The 21,723-nt window shown below is 46.1% G+C and overlaps 1 protein-coding gene across 1 annotated transcript in view; it reads right to left on the minus strand.

Annotated features, from left to right (window-relative positions):
• The window catches only part of MBD2 (methyl-CpG binding domain protein 2), a 63,572-nt gene that overhangs the window by 25,830 nt on the left and 16,019 nt on the right, over window positions 1-21,723 (minus strand). The window contains exon 2 of the mRNA XM_080973674.1: window positions 1,570-1,729. Coding sequence (XP_080829800.1) covers window positions 1,570-1,729 — 160 coding nt within the window. The remainder of the gene's footprint in view (window positions 1-1,569; window positions 1,730-21,723) is intronic.

Here is a 21,723-nt window from a genome sequence, read left to right on the forward strand (position 1 = left end):
GTTCTCTGTTTGCTTCCTTGTAGGTGCAGCTAGGGCACTCCAGTGATTTCTCAACAGGAATGCTGTTCCGCAGAACAGGGGCAGCCACACTGAAAGCCCTGCTCTGAGACAGACCTGTCTCAGCAACTGAAAAAAGATTCCTGCACCAATTAACACTGATCCACCATGCAAATGTTCTGCTAGCACAAGAGGAGAACTACCCCACTCCTTTCCCCTGCAGACCCTTTCCTGTGCACCCTCTAAATCAGGCCCAGGGGGAGATGGGAGCCTCTGGAGAAGATCTCCCGGTATGCCCCACGGAGGACCTTAAGGTCCATAAACAGCAACACCCTAGAGGTCCCAGGCCCTAAGGCAAGTCAGATTAGCCTCAACCAGAGCCAGGGCCTTTTCAACACTGGCTCCGGCCTGGTGGAACGCTCTGTCTCATGAGACCAGGGCCCTGCAGGATCTGATTTCTTTCCGCAGGGCCTGTAAGACAGAGTTGTTCCGCCTGCCCTTCGGCTTGGAATCAACTTGATCCCCTCCCCCTCTTTCCTTTCTCCTTCTGTGATGGAACTCCTATTTGGGGACTTCCCTGGCTTTTTTCTGGCCCACGTAGGACCAGCCTTGGTGAAGACTTGACGTTTTCATCCCCAAAAAGTTTTTGATTTGAGTTTCCATTGAAATGAGGCTGTATTTTAATGTTTTAATGTTGTCTTTTAATCTTGTTTTTAAGTTGTATTTCAATCAATTTGTTTTTATATTGGGTGTTAGCTGCCCTGAGCCTGGTCTAGGCTGGGGAGGGCGGGGTATAAATAAAAAATATTATTATTATTATTATTATCTGGGGAGGAGAGAGAGAATGGAGGTGCCAGTGGGTCAATGGAATGCCAAACCACTTTGAATTCAGCCCATTGAGTTTCTGCCATTTGCAGGGAGGATAAGAGCGATACAGATCATTGATCCCTTAACTACTGGAATCCTGGTCTGAAGATTGGCCCCTGGAATACCCTTTAATGCACACACCGGCAAGACGCAGCCTTCCTGCCAAAAAACCTACTTTTGCTCCCCCGATAACAAACGGCATTGACAACATTGTGAAAATGCACCAGGTTATCTCTTGGCATCACCTGTCGCATCAAAATGTTCCCTGGAAGTGTTTTGTCAGCCTTATCGTTGTTCATCATACAGATGGAAAGCACAGACATTTGGTACCTTTGATTATACACGCAGAAGTTTTGTGGAATTATTTTCAAGGGTTATGTTCCAGGCTTACTTCTATTTATTTTGTCACTGCCGGAGCGTTGAAAAAAAAAAAATGAAATGAAAAACAAAAACCCAAGCAAACACCTCCATCACTGATCAAGATAAATGCAAAGATGTCAGGGAGAAGCTGATAGGAGGTGTGAACAAACAAAGACACTTGTTCCTTTAAATCTATATGTGTGTGTGTGTGTGTGTGTGTGTGTGTGTGTGTGCGTGTGTGCGTGTGTGTGTGTGTGTGTGTGAGAGAGAGAGAGAGAGAGAGAGAGAGAGAGATGTCAAAGTTTATGGAACTGACACATCTATAAAGTGTGCTTGCGAACAAACCTTGTTTTGACTGAGCGAATCGTTCCTTAACCTCTGCTTGTTCTTCTGTAATTTACTAGGCATCATCTTCCCTGTCCTGAAGTCAAAACTGCTGAGGTCAACAGTGTTCCCCAAGTATCTCGACAACTGGGGCTTGCTTCGGAATTTCTTCCCACTCGGACTGCAAATATAAAGAACAGGAGAATGAGAAATGCTTTATTCAGAACTTAATACCCCTGGCTGGATCAGGCCAAGGTAAGGTAAAGGTAAAGTGACCCCTGACCATTAGGTCCAGTCATGACCGACTCTGGGGTTGTGGCGCTCATCTCGCTTTATTGGCCGAGGGAGCCGGCGTACAGCTTCCGGGTCATGTGGCCAGCATGACTAAGCAGCTTCTGGCGAACCAGAGCAGCGCACGGAAACACCGTTTACCTTCCTGCCGGAGTGGTACCTATCTATCTACCTGCACTTTGACGTGCTTTCAAACTGCTAGGTTGGCAGGAGCAGGGACCGAGCAACAGGAGCTCACCCCGTTGTGGGGATTCGAACCGCCGACCTTCTGATTGGCAAGCCCTAGGCTCTGTGGTTTAACCCACAGCGCCACCCGCGTCCCAACAGATCAGGCCAAAGGCCCACCTAAATGCAGCATCCTGTGGCCAACCAGTTGCCTGCAGGAAAAACTGCAAGCCAGACCCAACACAGAGGCACTTTCACCGCCATGGTTTCCAGTAACTGGCATTGTGGAGCTTTTAACACACGTCTTTTTCTGCCCAAAGGCCACATTTCCTTATAAGCAACCTTTTTCCCTGCCAGGGGTGGGGTGGGGAGACATGACAAGCCGGGCCAGCGTCTAAAGGACAGTAAAGGAATAGTTATGACCTTCCTATGTACAGCAGTTACAATCCAGCTGTGCAAAGGTCAGAGGTTTAAACATATTTCCATCCTTTGTTCAAGGACACATTCCAGCCAGACAAAAGTAGTCAATGAAGGCATCAAGTTAAGCCAAGGAAGGGAAGAATCCTGAACGCTGGAGGAATACAACTGAATAACCACATTCAGACTGCCGGTAAGAGGTTCCCTGAGCTTGCGACAGATTCACTCCTGACCACTGAGCCTACACCAGTCCCTAGATCAGTAATTGATTTACAATATATAATTGATACGTACTAATTGATTTATATCACTAATAGATTGTGATTATTTTACTATTAGGCTGCCTGTCAGTGTGCTTTTTATTTTTTTGTCAGTGATGTTTTGCAACGTGTTTCTAATGTTGTACACCACCCTGAGATCTTTCAATAAAGGGCAGTATATAAACCGACTAAATACAAAACAACTTTTCATCCTTTGCTTCAGCACAAAAAAGGAGAGGGGCAGAGTAGGTTACAAACACCACCTATAAGACTGATTGCAAACCCAAGGACCAGGGCCAGAAGTCACAACACCAAAGGAAAGGGGAGTGGGAGGGAAGAGGAAGAAAGCAAGCTTGGGGACCGTTTTTTTCATTAACAGAAGTCTTACAATGACCAGCTGGAATTGAAAGCTGTCAAGACAAGGCCGCTAAAGTTGCTGGTCTTTCGGCGGAGATTTGTGTTGGCCAAGCCTGCTTTAAAAGAAAAATGAAGGGGCATCTGGGCTTCTAAAGGTAAAGGTAAAGGGACCCCTGACCATTAGGTCCAGTCATGACCGACTCTGGGGTTGCGGTGCTCATCTCGCTTTACTGGCCAAGGGAGCCGGCGTTTATCCGCAGACAGCTTCTGGGTCATGTGGCCAGCATGACTAAGCTGCTTCTGGCGAACCAGAGCAGCGCACGGAAATGCCGTTTACCTTCCCGCCGGAGTGGTACCTACTTATCTACTTGCACTTTGACGTACTTTCGAACTGCTAGGTTGGCAGGAGCAGGGACTGAGCAACGGGAACTCACCCCGTCGCGGGGATTCGAACCACCGACCTTCTGATCAGCAAGTCCTGGGCTCTGTGGTTTAACCCACAGCTCCACCCGCGTCCCATCTGGGCTTCTACCAGGTGTTTAAACAACATCTTTGCATCCAATCCACACTTTGCACCAGGCACACTTGCTTTTACGCTTCTGTTTGGACCATGCACATGGTTTACAAAGAGGAGCTGTGTATCTCCAAGTACTTTGCAGTAAGGGCAAGGAAGACACACACTTACCAGTGTGTCCTTGGTACATGCCTAATGTGCATTTAGGGGAACATGCACCACTCCTTTGCACTCTGTGTGCTCTCCACAGGAAACACCAGGGCAAAAACGCAGCCAGCTGGCTGCCATGAAATGTGCAATCGACCCTGCTCTGCGGTGAACAGGACGTGAGTAGGACGTGAGAAATTCAGGTTCTGGTTTCTACTGAACCAAGCAGCTCAGTGGGTGGATTCTGGCAAATCACCATCTCTCAGCCTAAGCTCCCTTGCCAGATACAGTAGTTAAATATAGCAAAAAAAATCCAATTCACTTTTTGGGGAGGAACTGTTTGACCCCCTCCGGGGTATCCCACAGTTTATTTGAGATACTTCCTAATGGAGATAGCTGCCATGTTCAAAATTCATCAGGACCTCATTCACACATTCTTGTCCATCACCCAGTTTTCATCCACTTGACAATGGCCAACTGAATGCAAGCACTGATGGGGGGGAAATGCTGCCGTTGAGCTGATGCATAAGATCCACGACAGCTCATTCACACATGGTGCCACTGCCAAACAATGAGCATGTACATCAAGCCCCAAGTGCTAAGCAGCTGAGTGACAAGGGATCAATACTTGTGTGAACCCGCCTACAGACGCTACTGGACGTGCTCATTCTCATCAAAGACCTCTTGCACCTTTGCAGCTTGGCTAAAATGGTCCTCAAAAAGATTGCAGGCATCTGACGGCATACGAAAGGATTCTGCCTTTTCAAACGCAGTTCAGAAGCTTGTTCTTCAGGGCAAATGCCCAGAGATCAGGTATTCTCTTTGCAATGCGGCTTTGAAGCTTCCACAAAGCCACATGGCTCCAGGAGCCCAGCTGAAGTGGTGTGACTCTTTTTTTGCAGAGCGTTAGGATTCCTCGGCTCACACAAAAGAGTCAGAATGAAAGTGGCGCTGTTTTAAAATAGACGTTTCGAAATTAAAACTGCACTTACTGGTTCCTGATACACGTCTCCTTAAATATACAGTGGTACCTCGGGTTACATACGCTTCAGGTTACATACGCTTCAGGTTACAGACTCCGCTAACCCAGAAATAGTCCTTCAGGTTAAGAACTTTGCTTCAGGATGAGAACAGAAATCGTGCTCCGGCAGCAGCAGGAGGCCCCATTAGCTAAAGTGGTGCTTCAGGTTAAGAACAGTTTCAGGTTAAGTACGGACCTCCGGAACAAATTAAGTACTTAACCCGAGGTACCACTGTATAACTAAACCATAAAGCAGTTTTCTCCTCCTAGTTTCCTTTGCTGACTAAAGCCACTGTTGTTTCACAGGCCTCCTGGCACAATTAAAAAAAAGAAAAGCATGCACAGCCGCTGGCCAGAGCTGATGCGAACTGTAGTTTAGCAACATCTGGAGGGCCAAAGGTTTCCCCAGCACCTGCTTCTAACCATTTGCAGCATGTTGACTTTCTGGATGCTTTTACAAGTTCCTTCCGTCTCCATGCATTTTAGAAGGGCGAAGGCCCCTGCCAAGGGCACATAGATCAGACGGCACAGCTCGCTGGAACCCGGTAATAATTTGCAACAGGTTCAGAAGTACAGCAGATGTGAATGGGGTTTGTGTGGAGGAAGTAGAACTATCTAGCAAAATTCAGAACATCTGGATGAAACATGGACAGAAATACTGCTCAAAAAAAAAAAAAGGATTAAATGCCTGTTTTGAGAACCAGGTTCCTATTATTTTCCTTTATAAAACCAATGTTTCAGAAGAAGGCTTGAAGAGGAAGTCCACCCAATAAAACCACTTGAAAAGAGATACTCTGTTCAGATGGACTTTTTTAAAAATTACACGGTGGCTCTTACTACTGTAATTAGTCAAGGAACCAACCTCAGTTAATAAGGCCACTCATTCATGTGGGTGACACATCATTTCCTAATGTGAAAGACCAGTCATATTATCTCTCCTCCTCCACACACAAGATAGATAACCTTCCATCTGCCACAAATAGGGCGTCATTCAGCTATGCTAAAATCACACACACACACACCCTGCAGCCCTCGTTCTCTTAGATTCAAGTGGGTGGCTAGGGCAGCTCAGAACGGCCTTCGTGCAATGGTAGAGGCTTGGCTAGAAAGCTTCAAGGCCACAGCTGCTACACAAAAGGATTGAAGAAAAAGAAATATGAATTGGCCCTGCTCTGTAGGCTGGGAGCAGCTAGAAGCCTGGTGGAGTCACAGATCTTTGAAAAGTGTAGACTCGCACATGCCGGCCAGCTTCTGTTTCGACTTGAAATATTTGTTTTGGGCTTCTCAGAAGTTCGTAAAGGCAGGAAGCGAGCAGGAGGAGCGCCGGTCCAATGCTATTTCTGTTTCAATCACTGCAAATTTTGGACAAAATGGACTGTTTCAAGAAGTGGCAAATCGAGATGGTTTCCATATATCATCTCCTTCATAGATAACATCACTCTTTCCATCATAGTCTCGTCCAAAATGGTACCCATCAAAGAAGCGCCAGAACTGCGCTCCGGCACGGTCCAGCTGAAAAAAGCACTGCCTATCCTTGTATCAGCAGCAGCAGCACCAATCATTTTTCACTGGGGCTCATGGGAGTTGAAATATACTCAGAGTCGAGAGTGGATTTCATGCTCTTTATTCAGCTCATAGTGGTGAGGAGGAATGGAAGTTCCCCCAGAATGTCTGCTTTATATACATTATTTACACAATGGGCCCCACGTGATTGGCTAATTCTGGGATTCTCCTGTAGGCCAATCAGGTTGCGGATTCACTTCCACCTGGAGCTGGATTGGGTGGCTCCTGTGGACCAATCAGACTGCTGCATTTTGGATCCTATTCAACTCAGTACATAACAGGAGTTGTAGTCCAAAACATCTGGAAGGTGCCAGGTTCGCAAAAAGGCCCTCTAAAGAACCTCCGGGCCTTTATGGAAGAGTTGCTGCTTTTCAAACAACCAGGAAGCCACCACAGCACACCCTGTCGCCTTAAACAACACCTCTGCAATCTCATCTCTTTCAGCGGGTTTGCACAGCACAACTGCGTCAAAAGGCAAACAAGCCTGTTGACAAGGGACAGGTAGGCACCAGCTCCCAGATTCATTTCCCTGGCTGCAACGCCCCTGACAACAGGTTTTCCAGATGCGCCTTTGCAGCTTGGAATGCACAACCCAATACTTAAAAGTGAAGGATTTGCTCAGTCAGAGGGAACCAAGCTTGAAAGGGAAACTTTGTCGAGTACAACAGCACTTGGAGGCTTGCTTCCCCACTGCCAAACCCCATTACCTAAGAGTCAAAACACACACCCGCTGCCGTGCAACAAGCTCAGATTACCTTTCACTGCAAAGATCATGAAAAGCACTCATCACATTCAACTAGCAACAACGGCGCTCCTGCTGGCTGATTGTTTTGAGGCTAGCAATGGTGCAACTGTTAAAAGTCCCTGGTCTTTTGCTGGTGCATTCACTGCTCTGCCCGCTTCTGGCCCTCAGAAGCTGGCCCAGAAGGAAATGCGGCCCTCGGCCTGAAAATGGTTCCACATTCCTGCTTTTAACAGTCTTGCAGGAAAAAAAAGGAAGCTCAAGCAAGCAGCTGCTTTTACCTCTGTCAAAAATTCCCGTTTTTTGTTCAACCACTGAATTGTCTTGCATCTGGGCACCCTAGAGAGAGAAAAAGTGGGCTGCTGCAGTGTAGTTTGGCGCAGTGTAGGAGCTAAGAGACCGGGTTTGAGTGCACACTTTACCTTTACAATGCCTTCAAACAGTGTTCAAAACTAGCCAGGTGCCAGGAGCATTTTGCACTTGCGGCCACATGAAGATACCTGGGCACATGATGTCTCCACCATCTGGAGGTGCATGCCTGCAGATCGCTGGATCATTATGTTTTCATGCACTAATACCCCATCCTATAGAATTCTATCAGTTATATTTTATCCGCACAATCAGATTGAATTCCAGGAATCAAAATGCCTTTTCTGTGCAGCTTGAGCAGGAGCAGTGAACAACGGTATAGCTTATTGTTGAAGCTCGTCTCCACTTACCCCATACTGCCCTGCTCACAGTTGCAAAGAATGGTCCGTTTCACCATTAAGAAAAAGAGGTCGGAATAGACCATGTGGAATGTCCCTGGATCAAGGGACTTTTCTTCTTCTCAAAGGTCTTAACCTAGCTGAAGGTTGTCATCTGAACCAGCCAGATGCTGAACTGAGACTCAATCACCATCAGTCCATCATTTGAAAAATAAGACTTTAGAGCTGTCTTCCCTAAAATGGCAACTAGACATTCAGTTTTGGCGACTGCAACCTTGCTTTGAGGAGCTTATATATCTGAGTTTCTAAAACTGCCTTCAAAGTGTACCCCCCCAAAAAAAATGGGGGGGCAGGCGGGGAGAATTCTGGGCACTGATGTCTACCCCTCACAGAGTTACAATGCCTTTTTAAAAAATATATATATTTATAGTATATTGAAACTTTTCAGGGGAAACAAAGTGAAAAAATGAAGGGGAAAAACCAAAAAGGTGCTTGAAACTGTAACCCAGTACTATATATAAGTACGATATATATAAGTAATAGATTCAGGTACGCAGCCGTGTTGGTCTGACGCAGTTGAAATATATAAGAAAACTGTCCAGTAGCATCTTAGAGACCAACAAAGTTTGTTCTGGGTATAAGCTTTCATGTGCATGCACACTTCTTCAGATACACTGAAACAGAAGTCACCAGACCTTTATATATAGTGGGAGGGTGGAGTTTTTCTCAGGAGGGTAGTAAGAGATGGGTGATTGATGGGAGATGGGTGATGAGTCAATCAATTTTTGATTGGAATATATATATTGGAATATATATATATATATATATATATATATATATATATAAAGGTAAAGGTACCCCTGCCCATACGGGCCAGTCTTGCCAGACTCTAGGGTTGTGCGCTCATCTCACTTAAGAGGCCGGGAGCCAGCGCTGTCCGCAGACACTTCCGGGTCACGTGGCCAGCGTGACAAGCTGCATCTGGCGAGCCAGCGCAGCACACGGAACGACGTTTACCTTCCCCCTGGTAAGCGGTCCCTATTTATCTACTTGCACCCGGAGGTGCTTTCGAACTGCTAGGTTGGCAGGCGCTGGGACCGAACGACGGGAGCGCACCCCGCCGTGGGGATTCGAACCGCTGACCATGCGATCAGCAAGTCCTAGGCGCTGAGGTTTTACCCACAGCGCCACCCGCGTCCATGTATAGATATAGATATAGATATATTGGTGTATGTATATGTATACATGTATGTATGTATCTAATGTTATTATTCCAATGAGTATACAATTATTAACAAGGCATTATAATATTTGTAAACGCATTCCAAGTATCATTATATTTTTCCATATACAGTCTTTGTCTAAAAGCAATCTGTTCATATGTTGCAAGAGTCATCATATCTTCCATCCATTGATCAAAGTGGGGCATAGTATTATCGTTACAGTGAATCAATATCAGTCTTTTGGCAGAAGTGAGGGTGCAAATAATCCATCTACGCTGACCAACTGTCAAACGCCATATTTCACCTTCTGCCATGAACTAGGTGACCTTAATACAGCACTCCTGTAAAGGTTACAACTGGATAATGCATGAGAAGTGCTTTGAACTCTTAATAGCACTATGCAAAGTTTATTATTTTTTAAATCACATACAATTAAAAGCCCAGAGCAATCACATTCAGTAACAAGCAATTGGGAGTGTTAATCGCTACAGACCAATGGCACCTTAGAACTGTAACACACATTAGCAAAATTTACAGTTATAGTAAAGGTGCGGGTTTAAGGTAGCAGAAAGATTAAAGGGAAGAGCTTCCCCTAAGAACAAAATAAGCAAGCATATATAGAAACACAGAAGGGACCCCAACGGTCATTCAATCCACCCCCTTGCAATGTTTCAGCAAAATCCACTTCTGTGAAATTTGGAAGTGCTGGTTATTGTCCCTCTTGGAGCAAAACACAGATTTCAGGCACACGTTAAGCACGTTTCCTCAATTTCAATTAAAGCTCAGTCAAAGACATTGGCTGCGTACACATTACCAGCTTAATACGCTGTGAGGTTGTTCTTTTGCTCAATTCGGAGCAAAGCTGGTTTGGGATAAAAGGTAAAGGTAAAGGACCCCTGGACGGTTAAGCCCAAAGGCGACTGTGGGGTTGCAGCACTCATCTTGCTTTCAGGCCGAGGGAGCCGGCATTTGTCCACAGACAGCTTTCCGGGTCATGTGGCCAGCAGGACTAAACCGCTTCTGGTGCAATGGAACATTGGGACGGAAACCAGAGTGCAATGAAACACCATTTACCTTCCTGCCGCAGTGGTAGCTATTTATCTACTTGCACTGGTGTGCTTTCGAACTGCTAGGTTGGCAGGAGCTGGGACAGAGCAACAGGAGCTCATTGTGCAGATTTGAACCGCTGACCTTCTGATCACAGACCACAGTGCCACCCGTGCCCCTGTTTGGGATACAATGCATTGAAACATGGCATTTCATGAGAAACGACAGGATATGTAGATTGTGGCCAAAGCTGCGTGCGCACACTGCTTCCCAAACCAGCAGTGGGAGAACACTGTTCACTGAGTAAACAGGAGTGTGTGTGCACAGCCGCCCTGAGGTCTTGTGCCATGAGGAGTTTTCAGTTCAGGAAGTGCAGGAAAGCCAAGCAGGCTGGTGGAGAATTGCTTAATGGAAATAAAAACCCATACCCCATGCCTTTGTCCACCTCTCAACAATAAGGACTCCATATCCAACAAAGTTCTAAAGAAAACCACACAAGCCTTGAGAATGTGGTTGGAAAATAGAAGCCTCTTTCACAGGGCTAGTTGGGGGGAGAAGACAGTTTGAGAAACTAGAGGAGAGATTTCAGCACAACACTAATTTTAGGCTTTTGAGATCAGCCTGAAATGCAAACTACCATATTCATTCTATACCCACTTCTCTTAACCCCCCCCCCTTTTTATAATAAATGGCAAGTTTGTTCTTTTTAACCTTTCCTCTGCTTTATGTATTTTGCCAAAGTCTGCTTAGGACTTTGGTTTTTTAAAAAAAGAAAATCTATATATAATTCATAGAAGAAAAACATTTAAAGGTGGCTTCTAACTATGGCTCCCAAGTATGAAAAAGGAAAAGAGTAATAATGTGAATTCCTATACATTCTATGCCAGTTTGTATCTAGTTAAACAGTTGTGTTCTACATACACACAATATTTCTCTAGGCGCCATCCCACAACTGGCATTTAAATATATACAGAGATTATTTGCAAGATCAAGACCTTAGCTTTGGGATGCTGGAGTCTACAGAAGAACACATCAAACAACAAGCCCCAAGCTGTCTCGTTTGCATTTCATTTAAGGGTTTTTTTGGTTTTGGGATGTGTTTTTTGTGTGTGTGTGTGTGTGTGTGTGTGTGTGTGTGTTTGGGAGAAGACTGACATCATTGCTCAGGGCCTGGGACTGAACCCGCTCATAGCCTGTTTTCCCCCATGTGGAATTCCAACATCAAAAGTTCTCTCTACATATTAGGAGGCTCTACAAATTAGCTTCCTCATGTGGGAAATGTTCAACCTTACTGAAGAACACTAAGAATCTGCTCGGCGGCAGTTTCTCAAATCAGCTTGCTGTGGGGCTCCTAAACACATTTACTCAGAAGTAAAACAGCCCTTAATCCCTAGAAAGCTCGTTTGAAGCGGTGATCTCAAAGCGCAAACCTTTGCAGGTTCAGTTTGAAGTAAGATCCACCAAGCGTCATCAATTTACTCCTCACTAAGTGCATACAGGGTGGCAGTATTACAGTGCAATGCTGTCATGTTTACTCAAAGGTAAAGGTGAAGGGACCCCTGACTGTTATGTCCAGTCGCGGACGACTCTGGGGTTGCAGTGCTCATCTCACTTTACTGGCCGAGGCAGTCAGTGTTTGTCTGCAGACAATTTTTCTGGGTCATGTGGCCAGCAAAAATAAGCTGCTTCTGGCAAAACCAAAGCAGCACACGGAAATGCTGTTTACCTTCCAGCCGGAACGGTACCTATTTATCTACTTGCATTTTGACATGCTTTCTAACTGCTAGGTGGGCAGGAGTAGGGACCGAGCAACGGGAGCTCACACTGTCAAGGGGATTCAAACCGCTGACCTTCTTACTCCCAAGCAAAAGGGTATTGTTGTTGTTTCAAGTTCAGTCTATAATTTTTATTATGATGACCCACCATTTAGCAGCAAGTTCCAGGGCAAGTCCGAAAAATTTAAAATTCAATGCAGTGGTACCTCAGGTTAAGTACTTAATTCGTTCCAGAGGTCCTTTCTTAACCTGAAACTTTACTTAACCTGAAGCACCACTTTAGCTAATGGGGCCTCCCACTGCTGCCGCGCCACCGGAGCATGATTTCTGTTCTCATCCTGAAGCAAAGTTCTTAACCCGAAGTACTATTTCTGGGTTAGCGGAGTCTGTAACCTGAAGCGTCCGTAACCTGAAGCATATGTAACCCGAGGTACCACTGTATCAAAAATAGGGAAAAGCAGACCGCAGTCGCGTGAATGGGCTGAGTCACGTAGTTCAGGTGTGTCTGCATACACACAACCCTCCATTCTTCAGTCAGGCAGAAGCACTCAAGGACAAAAGTGGGAGTAGAAAGGGGTGTGGTCTGGGAAGAGGGGTGTGGCTTACAGAGAAGGCGTGGCCTAGGAAGAGACCCAAGGGCCACATCTGGCCCTCTGGTCCTGAGATTTCCCCCTTCCTGATATTTGTACTGCAATTCTTGAGGGCTTAGAGTGATTTTCTTCTATCTCCAGTTATTCTCACAGTAGCCCTCTCAGGTAGGCTGATGATATTAACTACATATTGCAGCTTGTGTAGGTGGGACCCGAGTTGTTATTATGGTATTATTATTTATTACAATTATATACCGCCCTATACCCATGCTTCACAAGATAAAATTGCAAAAGAGTACATTGGTACCTCGGGTTACAGTCGCTTCAGGTTACAGACGCTTCAGGTTACAGACTCCGCTAACCCAGAAATAGCGCTTCAGGTTAAGAACTTTGTTTCAGGATGAGAACAGAAATCATGCTGTGGTGGCGCAGCGGCAGCAGGAGGCCCCATTAGCTAAAGTGGTGCTTCAGGTTAAGAACAGTTTCATGTTAAGTACGGACCTCCGGAACGAATTAAGTACTTAACCCGAGGTACCACTGTATTGTTGCATGCCACCCCAAACTCTTCCAGGCTCTTACCCAGGGTTTGTTGTCCTCGAAATGAGGGGCAGCGGAGACTGCAGTGTCCTTAGGATATGAGTTTAACTTACACATATATGCAACCCAAACCTACAATGGAGGGGCTCACAGCTTTAACACCCCAAGAGGGTCGTGCTTCTCTCATAGCTGTAGCCTTAATTTCAAGTAGGAATCAGGCATGGCTCTGTCTCTCCCAGCCTGCAGCCTGCAGCTTCCCACTTCATGGTTCACACACAACTCCCAACTCTGCCTGTGTCATTCTAACTACCAGCGAGTTGCCATTTATATGTTGCTCCCTAAAGAAGTTTTACGAAAATTTCTTTTCGTGGAATTAATTAATGATGAAGAACTGGAAGGCAGTGACAGGCCATATACCATATACATGTGTCTTGCAACACACTTTATATTCTTGCAACACACATCAAACAAAAATAGATATGAAGGGAAACCTTTTACACACTAAAAATTGGCTAGTGCTTTCACTGATTAGTCAAATGAGTAAAGCTCTCAGCACTATGAACACCACATATTTATAGCACTAAGATCTACCCAGATCGTTTTCGTATAGCAGTACTGCACATTTTAATAACCGTCAAGATCATTGGCTTCGATAAGCCAACTTTTGGGGATTGTAAACTTAATCAGCGTTTCATATCTGAAGGCTGGGAAAATCCATTTCTCCTGTGCTACATGGCCTTAGGGATGTATTAGGTACACAGCCTAATACACACATCCACACGGCGAACTCATATGTGATATTAATGGGGAAAGTATGTACTGCAAGCCTAAAAGAAATAATTACAAAATGTGTTTGAGTTCAGATTGCAACACACTAATAATACTGTGAACTTGCCTTGTATCTATTAGACTTGCGTAAGATTTCCTTCATAACTGAAGAGTTTTGAAAACCTCTTCCTCCATTTCACTTGCCTTCTCCTCATCTCCGCGACTCAGGGAAGACAATATCGTAAGCATAGTCAGGAGACTAGGGAGAGCTGGATCAGCACCAGGACCAAAACTTGCATTGTTTTCTTTTGAGTTTGTGTGGCCCTGAATGCTACACACTTACATCCGCCTTGCAATCTTTTCTGCAGTCTCGGGCAAGTCACAGCCTCTCAGCCTCAGCTTCCTATCTCTGAAATGGGCATAAGTGTGGTCTATTGTGCAAGGCTGAGAAAAAAAAAATAATAAAGGTCAGCAAGCTGGAAGCTCTGTTCCAAATAATTTGCACATAAGCAAGGAAATAGAAGACAAAGCTCTTGTGATTGAAGGTTTCCACCAAGGTAGCAGGTTCACGACTGTGTGAACGGAACGATGGTCCAGATGGGCTCTTGGCCTGATCTGGAAGGCTCTTTTATGCTCCTTTTTCAGTTTTAGCCTTTTTTGTAAACTGCTTGGAGGTTTTATTACAATCAAATGGCGCACACATTTCGTTGACTAGAAAGCTAAACAGACTGGGCCTGATCAGCTTGGGGATGGGAGACCATTGCGGGGGGCACAAATGGGGTGAAACTACAATGCAACTGTGCTCCTCAAAGGCAGAGGGGAAGAGCAGGATATATATATTTATCTGCCCAATTAAATCTTGTTCCTTTCTGGGAAGGTATCTTCTATCACATGTGGTGGACTTGTGAAGAGGTAAAGGCTTTCTGGGAAATGGTATTTAATGAGTTAAAAAAAATGTTTCAAAATACTTTTGTTAAGAAAACAGAAGCCTTTTTACTGGGTATAGCGGGTGAAGAGATACCAAGGGAAGATAAAAGACCGTTTATGTGTGCAACAACTGCGGCAAGAATTCTCTTAGCCCAAAAATGGAAACAACAAGAAGTACCATCGAAAGAAGAGTGGCAGATGAAGATGGTGGACTTTGCAGAACTGGCAAAGCTGACAGGAAAAATCCGAAACCTGCATGATCAAGTATTCCAAAAGGATTGGAGTAAATTTGTACGATATCTGGAAGATTATTGTAAACAATTAACATCATTAGCAGGGTTGTCTGAAGACTTGTAATGGGAAATTTTCTACCTTTCTATATTTATTTAAATTTTGAGCTATTTTGTAAGGAGTGTAATTAGAATTGGAAAATGCACAAAATGTAATGATACAAAGTTAATTTTGAAAGCCATGAGGCGGGAGGGAAGGAAGTTGATAGGCTCTAAAGAGCCAGGGAGATAAAGTGGATAATAATGATGTGAATGTATATTATTAAATGGAAAATAAATAAATAAAATTACACACACACACACACACACACTTGTTCCTTTCTTCCAAAGTGCTCAAGGCAGTGTTTTCACCCAACAACCCCGTAAATGAAGCTGATAGACCTTGACTCGCTCAAGGCAACCGGGGCGGTGCAAGACATTTTGCCACCTGAGGCAAAACTCCCCGCTGTTTCCTCCACGATGGAGCTGGGGGCCTGAGGCTCAGAAAGGGCCTCCTCTCAAGGAAAAGCCTCGACACTTCACCAGGTGAGGCGGCAGTGCTTTCCGCCTGGTGACGCAGCTTTGCCAACTCACAGGCGTTCCAGAGAGATTTGCCACTGGTTTTCCTCTGCTCCGAGGAACAGTGGGACACTGTGCCGCTCCCTTACCTGGGTTGCTTCGGTGGCAGCAGTGGGCCTGAGGCCCACCCCATGGATGCTGATATTCTGGTCCCAAGTTGTTAAGGGCTTTTCCAGGTTAAAGGTAAAGGGACCCCTGACCATTAGGTCCAGTCGTGACCGACTCTGGGGTTGTGGCGCTCATCTCGCTTTACTGGCCGAGGGAGCCAGCGTACAGCTTCTGGGTCATGTGGCCAGCATGACTAAGCCGCTTCTGGCGAACCAGAGCAGTGCACGGAAATGCCGTTTACCTTCCCGCCGGAGCAGTGCCTATTTATCTACTTGAACTTTGACATGCTTTCAAACTGCTAGGTTGGCAGGAGCTGGGACTGAGCAACAGGAGCTCACCCCATCAAGGGGATTTGAACCGCCGACCTTCTGATCGGCAAGTCCTAGGCTCTGTGGTTTAACCCACAGCGCCAGGTTAACTTGGTCCTTTAGCTCAGGCACATCCAACTTCCAAGAGACTGCAATCTACTCCCACTATAAAAAAAAACTGGCAGTGATCTAACCATTGGAGTGGCCAGAGTTGTTGAGCTTTTCTGGGGGGAGGATGAGCCAAAGGTGTTGAGTTTTTTTTGGCCCCGCAATTGACCATGATCAACCAGGGACACCCCACGATCGACCTGTTGAACACTCCTGCTTTAGTTTATCAGCACCCACTGCAGCTTCTTCACGTGAAACAATATGTGCGCCAGCACATTCCACAGAGTAACCTCACTGATGCCCTTTTAAAATGTGTTTAAAAATGGAGGGATTATTGGGTTGTTCCTGTTTTTGTTTTTTATTGTGTATTTTGTGATTTTATGTTGCAAACCACCCTGAGACCTGCGGGTGTAGGGAGATTTGCAAATTTAATCAGGGCTCTTCCCCCCCCCCCCCAATAAAATGTTTAGGAGTACTCTCATTTTGACTCAAGAAAATCACCATTTTATAGTTCAAATGGGGGAAAATACAGTAAATGGACAAAAGTACAAAAATTCACAAAATGTTTAGGGGTATGCATACCCCTGCGTCCCTTTGATGAAAAAAGCACTGAATTTAATTAATGATAATAATACTTGCACGTCATATGTGCACTGGAAATGTTGGGGGGGTGAGGTCTAAAAAGCCTCAGTGGCATTAGGACATGGTGCAAGTTGAACTGGACTTTTACCGAAACCAGACACTCAGCACTGGAACCACTGGTTGTGGCAGAAGGCCTGCGTCCTTCCTAATGCCTGGGTCAACCCTAAAGCGAGGCATTTGTTGAAGACCAAAAAACAAGCTTTCTGGAACTCTTATATGGCTGGAGGTTTTTCAACACAGAAAAAGAAGAGGGAAAATAAAGCAAAAGGGAAATGAAGTGAGGCTTAGGAGTGCAATATCCTTTGCTGCAATTTGGGAATATGTACCGTATTTTTTGCTCTATAAGACTCACTTTTTCCCTCCTAAAAAGTAAGGGGAAATGTGTGTGCGTCTTATGGTGCGAATGCAGGCTGTGCAGCTATCCCAGAAGCCAGAACAGCAAGAGGGATTGCTGCTTTCACTGCGCAGTGATTCCTCTTGCTGTTCTGGCTTCTGAGATCAAGAATATATATTTTTCCTTGTTTTCCTCCTCCAAAAACTAGGTGCGTCTTGTGTTCTGGTGCGTCTTATAGAGCGAAAAATACGGTAATTCAAGTTGCTGCAGAGGAAGGCCTGCATTTCTAAGCACACGGTTGATTGTTCCTTTGCATCTGCACCTTGAATTGGGAAAGCACTGCCTTCAAGCCAGGGCTGCAAAGGAGAAAATGAGAGCACACTTAAGAGCATGCTCCAGATTCTTCTTTCACAGCCACAGTTTGAAGCGTCAGTCACCTGGCATCCTAATGACATCAGGCGAGGGACAGGTGGCTCACCCACCCCACCTGTCGAAAGTGGCCCACACAGGGTTAACTGCTCCTGGATCTGGCCCTAGTAGCGGAGATGGGGGGGAAGACCTCTCTGCCTGATGAGACCTTGAAGAGTTGCTTCCAGCCAAAGTCGGGATGATTCATTTATAAGGCAACTTCTCCCTCTGTATATATATCTCCCTCTGACCAAAAACTAGGTGCATCTTGTGGTCTGGTGCGTCTTATGGAGCAAAAAATACGGTATTTCATAGCACTCAAAGAGGCCTGCAGCCCCTCCAACTTCCCCATTAAACAGAGCGCCAGGAATATAAAAGCATGCCAACCGCTGCATGTTAGCATCCCTGCACGCTTAGGACATCATTCCGGTCTCCCATTTCGAAGCAGCCTTTCTCGCCAGCCTGCCGCACACCACGGGCAAAGATGAGAGCGGGTGCCCAACGCTGGCCAATCACCGGCCAGCACATTTGCATATGGCTGGTGGCACCCCGGGTCAAACAAAGGCAGTAACCCGGAAACGGCGGTGGGGGGGTGCAGAGAGAGAAGAGCGAGCTTTGATGGTGAGACATAGTTCAGAGACAAAAGACCTGCTCCTTTTCTTCTTCTTCTTTTTTTACTCCTTCATTTGGACAGACATTTGTCAGCTCCCTCTTGTTCGGCAGCCACAGCACAGGCGCCTTTTCAAACAATCTGACAGTTGTGAAAGAGCAAGCGGGATGAAACATTCCTTCTCCCAAGAGAGGGGGGAGCGAAGCAGGGAGAGAGAGGAAGCTAAATGCCTTTGCTTGTTAAATGCACTCGAACAGCACACAGTAAACCAAAGTGATAGCATGGCCTTTTGGCTACAGCTCATTACGAGCCCTAGGAATTTGGGCAATAAAGCGAAACTGAACGGATAGCATCCTCTAAAATTACAAAGCGGTTTCTGTCTCCTCCTTTCCCCCACTTTTACAGAAGATGGAGGCCACAGTCCTGAAATTTGGCTACATCACCCATATAAAAGAGATCTGGACAGCACCCCTGGGCGTGTTTTCATCACAGGGAGATGGGAGGGGGAGTTTGCAGCACAGTTATTTAATGCTGAGCTTCCATTAAGGTTGTAAAACCACTTTCCATTCTCTCCTCTCCCCCCCCCACACGGAATTTCTAAGAACGTCTGGCGTCATGACCCATTTCTGCAATACAAACAGCATTATCTCCTCCCTTCCCCACCCAAGTTCGGCTTCCGCGGGGTAAAGAGCATGTGTCTGACTCTGTCGATTGCCTGTCATTTCGGACAGACGGTACCTAAGGAATAAAGGGCCATTTCACACTTTGCACAGAATCAGCTGGGTTTCTCACTCAACATGTGGCAAGTCCCAGTCACCTTCCCAATGCATGGGCAATGCACACTTTTGGCAACTGTGTGTTTTTCAATGTACAGAAGAAGAAGAAAGTGGTGCTTCATGAGGCCTCATGACAGCCACAACAGACAATGTGATCCAGGGAAGAAGTGAAATTGAAGAGGAGGTGTCTGGCGCCCACAGGGAAATTTCAAGCCCAAGCCTGAAATTTTGTCTAGTCTTTTTACTTATGCAGAAGGAAAAACTTACTGACCGACTGTGCAAGAAAAGTGAACCTCACTCTGCCGTCCAAGTTGTTCTAACCAAGAAGTACAAAGGCCCTGGGATACTGGGGAAAAATATGAGCAGTTACTACTGATTTCTAAGAGGGGAAGCACTCGGGGTCCAGGAACAAGCTACCATCTTCCCAGGACAAATTTCTCCCTCATGTGAGTACAATCATGTGGTTACAATCGTGCAACGGAGGAGACTGGGGCTGCACTTCCAAAAAAGCTGAAGCAGGAATGGGGAATCTTTTTCAGTACAGAGGGCTGCATTCTCTCACAAGGAAATTTCGGGGGGGGCATGTAATGATGGGGGAGCAGAGGCATAAAGTGGGTGGAGCAATGCAGTGGCATAGCATGGGTTGCCAGTGCCCGGGGCTGTACGGAAGTGGGAGAGAGGGAGGGAGTGAAAGGGATGGAGTACGCATTCGCATTCAACTGATTTATGGTGTGCGAGTCACCCAGGAGATCCCAGACACAGAGATTTAAAACAAGAAGAGGTTGGAGAGGCTGTTGTCTGGAGAGTTCACTTCCTGGCTAGCATGGAGAAGCTCAGTGATGGAAGTGCACAGCTGCACTGAGGCTCCCAACCCTACGCTACGCCACTGGAGCAATAGATGCAACTTCTACCTTTGTACGCCACGGTATAAATCCACACACACCATCCCTCATCAGAGAAAGCAAGAGGCTTTATCACTGTGTGAGTACATGCAAAAGCAGGCTGGTGAAGAGATTAGCTGGGAAATGGGTGTGGTCTAGTGTCCCAAGGGCCAGGTGGAGAGGGATAGAGCCCCACATTTGGCCCCTGAAACTGAGGTCACCTACCCCTGAGACAGAAAATCAGAAACAGATGGCTGCCCCTGCTCTCCTTGAAGACCTCCAGTGAGGGAAGAGCCCACTACAGTGGTACCTCAGGTTACATACGCTTCAGGTTACATACGCTTCAGGTTACAGACTCCACTAACCCAGAAATATTACCTCGGGTTAAGAACTTTGCTTCAGGATGAGAACAGAAATCACACGGCGGCGGTGCGGCAGCAGCGGGAGGCCCATTAGCTAAACTGGTGCTTCAGGTTAAGAACAGTTTCAGGTTAAGAACGGACCTCCAGAACGAATTAGGTTCTTAACCCGAGGTACCACTGTACTCTTAGGCAACCAATTCCATTGCCAAACTGCTCTTACTATTAACACGTTTTGCAGAAGGTTCAGTCAAAACCTACCCTCCTGTGACTTCAGCCCCTGAGGGTTAATCCTGCCCTCTGGAGCAGCGGAGGAGACAAGTCTTTGCTCCTTCCTCTGAGGGATGAGGCAGTCCGTCAGGTATTTCAAGTGTGTTATCATGATCACCCCCTCTCAGCATTTTTTCCCTCCAAGGTAAATATCCCAAGTTCTTTACATATTTCCTTGCTTTCCCTGTCACTGGATCCTCCTCTGAAGCCATCTGCATATATCCTAGTGGGTAAAGGTAAAGGACCCCTGACAATTAAGTCCAGTCGCGCATGACTCTGGGATTGCAGCGCTCATCTCGCTTTACTGACCGAGGGAGCTGACGTTTGTCCGCAGACAGTTTTTCCGGGTCATGTGGCCAGCATGACTAAGCCGCTTCTGGCAAAACCAGAGCAGTGCACGGAAACGCCGTTTACCTTCCCGCCAGAGTGGTACCTATTTATCTTCTTGCACTTTGACGTGCTTTCAAACTGCTAGGTTGGCAGGAGCAGGGACAGAGCAACGGGAGCTCACCCCGTCACGGGGATTCAAACCGCCGACCTGCCAATCGGCAAGTCCAAGGCTCAGTGGTTAGACCACAGCACCACCCGCATCCCTATCCTAGTGGGTAGCAACCGGAAATAATTGCTCAGGATTAACCAATTTTGGGTACAGAAGCCCCTGATATGGAGACTGCTTCTAGTGCTGCTAATCTGGATCTTATCATACCCCGCTTTGAACTTGATGAGAACCCCAACTGCGTTTGCACACAAGCAGCAGAAAGCAATGCAGGAGCAGCTCTTGCCAGATGCTCTTTTCCACCACTCTCCTGCAAGTGCTGTTTGTCAGTCTGTGGGACACATAAGGGCAAGGGCACAGAGAGAGGTCTGCATAACATCTACGTTCACTCCTGAGTGCAGTGTTAGAAATTAGCCAGGCACATTTTGCACCTGGCTACTGGCCACTTGTAGCCAAGTGGAACATGCCAGGGTGCCACGATCCATCAGGGGATCCTTGGATCTTGACTGTTTTCACACATTAATACCACATCCTGCAGAATCATTCCGTTGTATTTTATCTGAACAATCAGAATGAATTTTAGCAACCAAAATGCAAGTTTTTTTCTGCAGCCTGAGCAAGAGGAGTGAATGGCGCTATAATTAATTGTTGCCGCTTTTCTTCACTTAGCCCACCCCACTGCCCTGCTCACAGTTGCGAAGAATATTCCTACATTATGAATGATCCATGTCACCCTTTAAAAGAGGTAGGAATAGGCCAATATATATGGGAAATGTCCCTGGATCAAGGGACTTTTCTTCCCTAAATTCTCAAAGTGCCTAGCCTAGTTCAAGGTTGACATCTGAACTAACCAGATGTTTAACCGAGAATCAAACACAGCCAGTCCATCTTTTGAAAAATTAGACTTTAGAACTGTCTTGCCCCAAAACGGCAACTAGACATTACATTTTGGCAAAATGGTTTAAGGAGCCATTTT

The sequence above is a fragment of the Podarcis pityusensis genome (assembly GCF_964106645.2).
Source record: "Podarcis pityusensis genome assembly, chromosome: 11".
In the NCBI taxonomy this organism is placed as follows: domain Eukaryota; kingdom Metazoa; phylum Chordata; class Lepidosauria; order Squamata; family Lacertidae; genus Podarcis; species Podarcis pityusensis.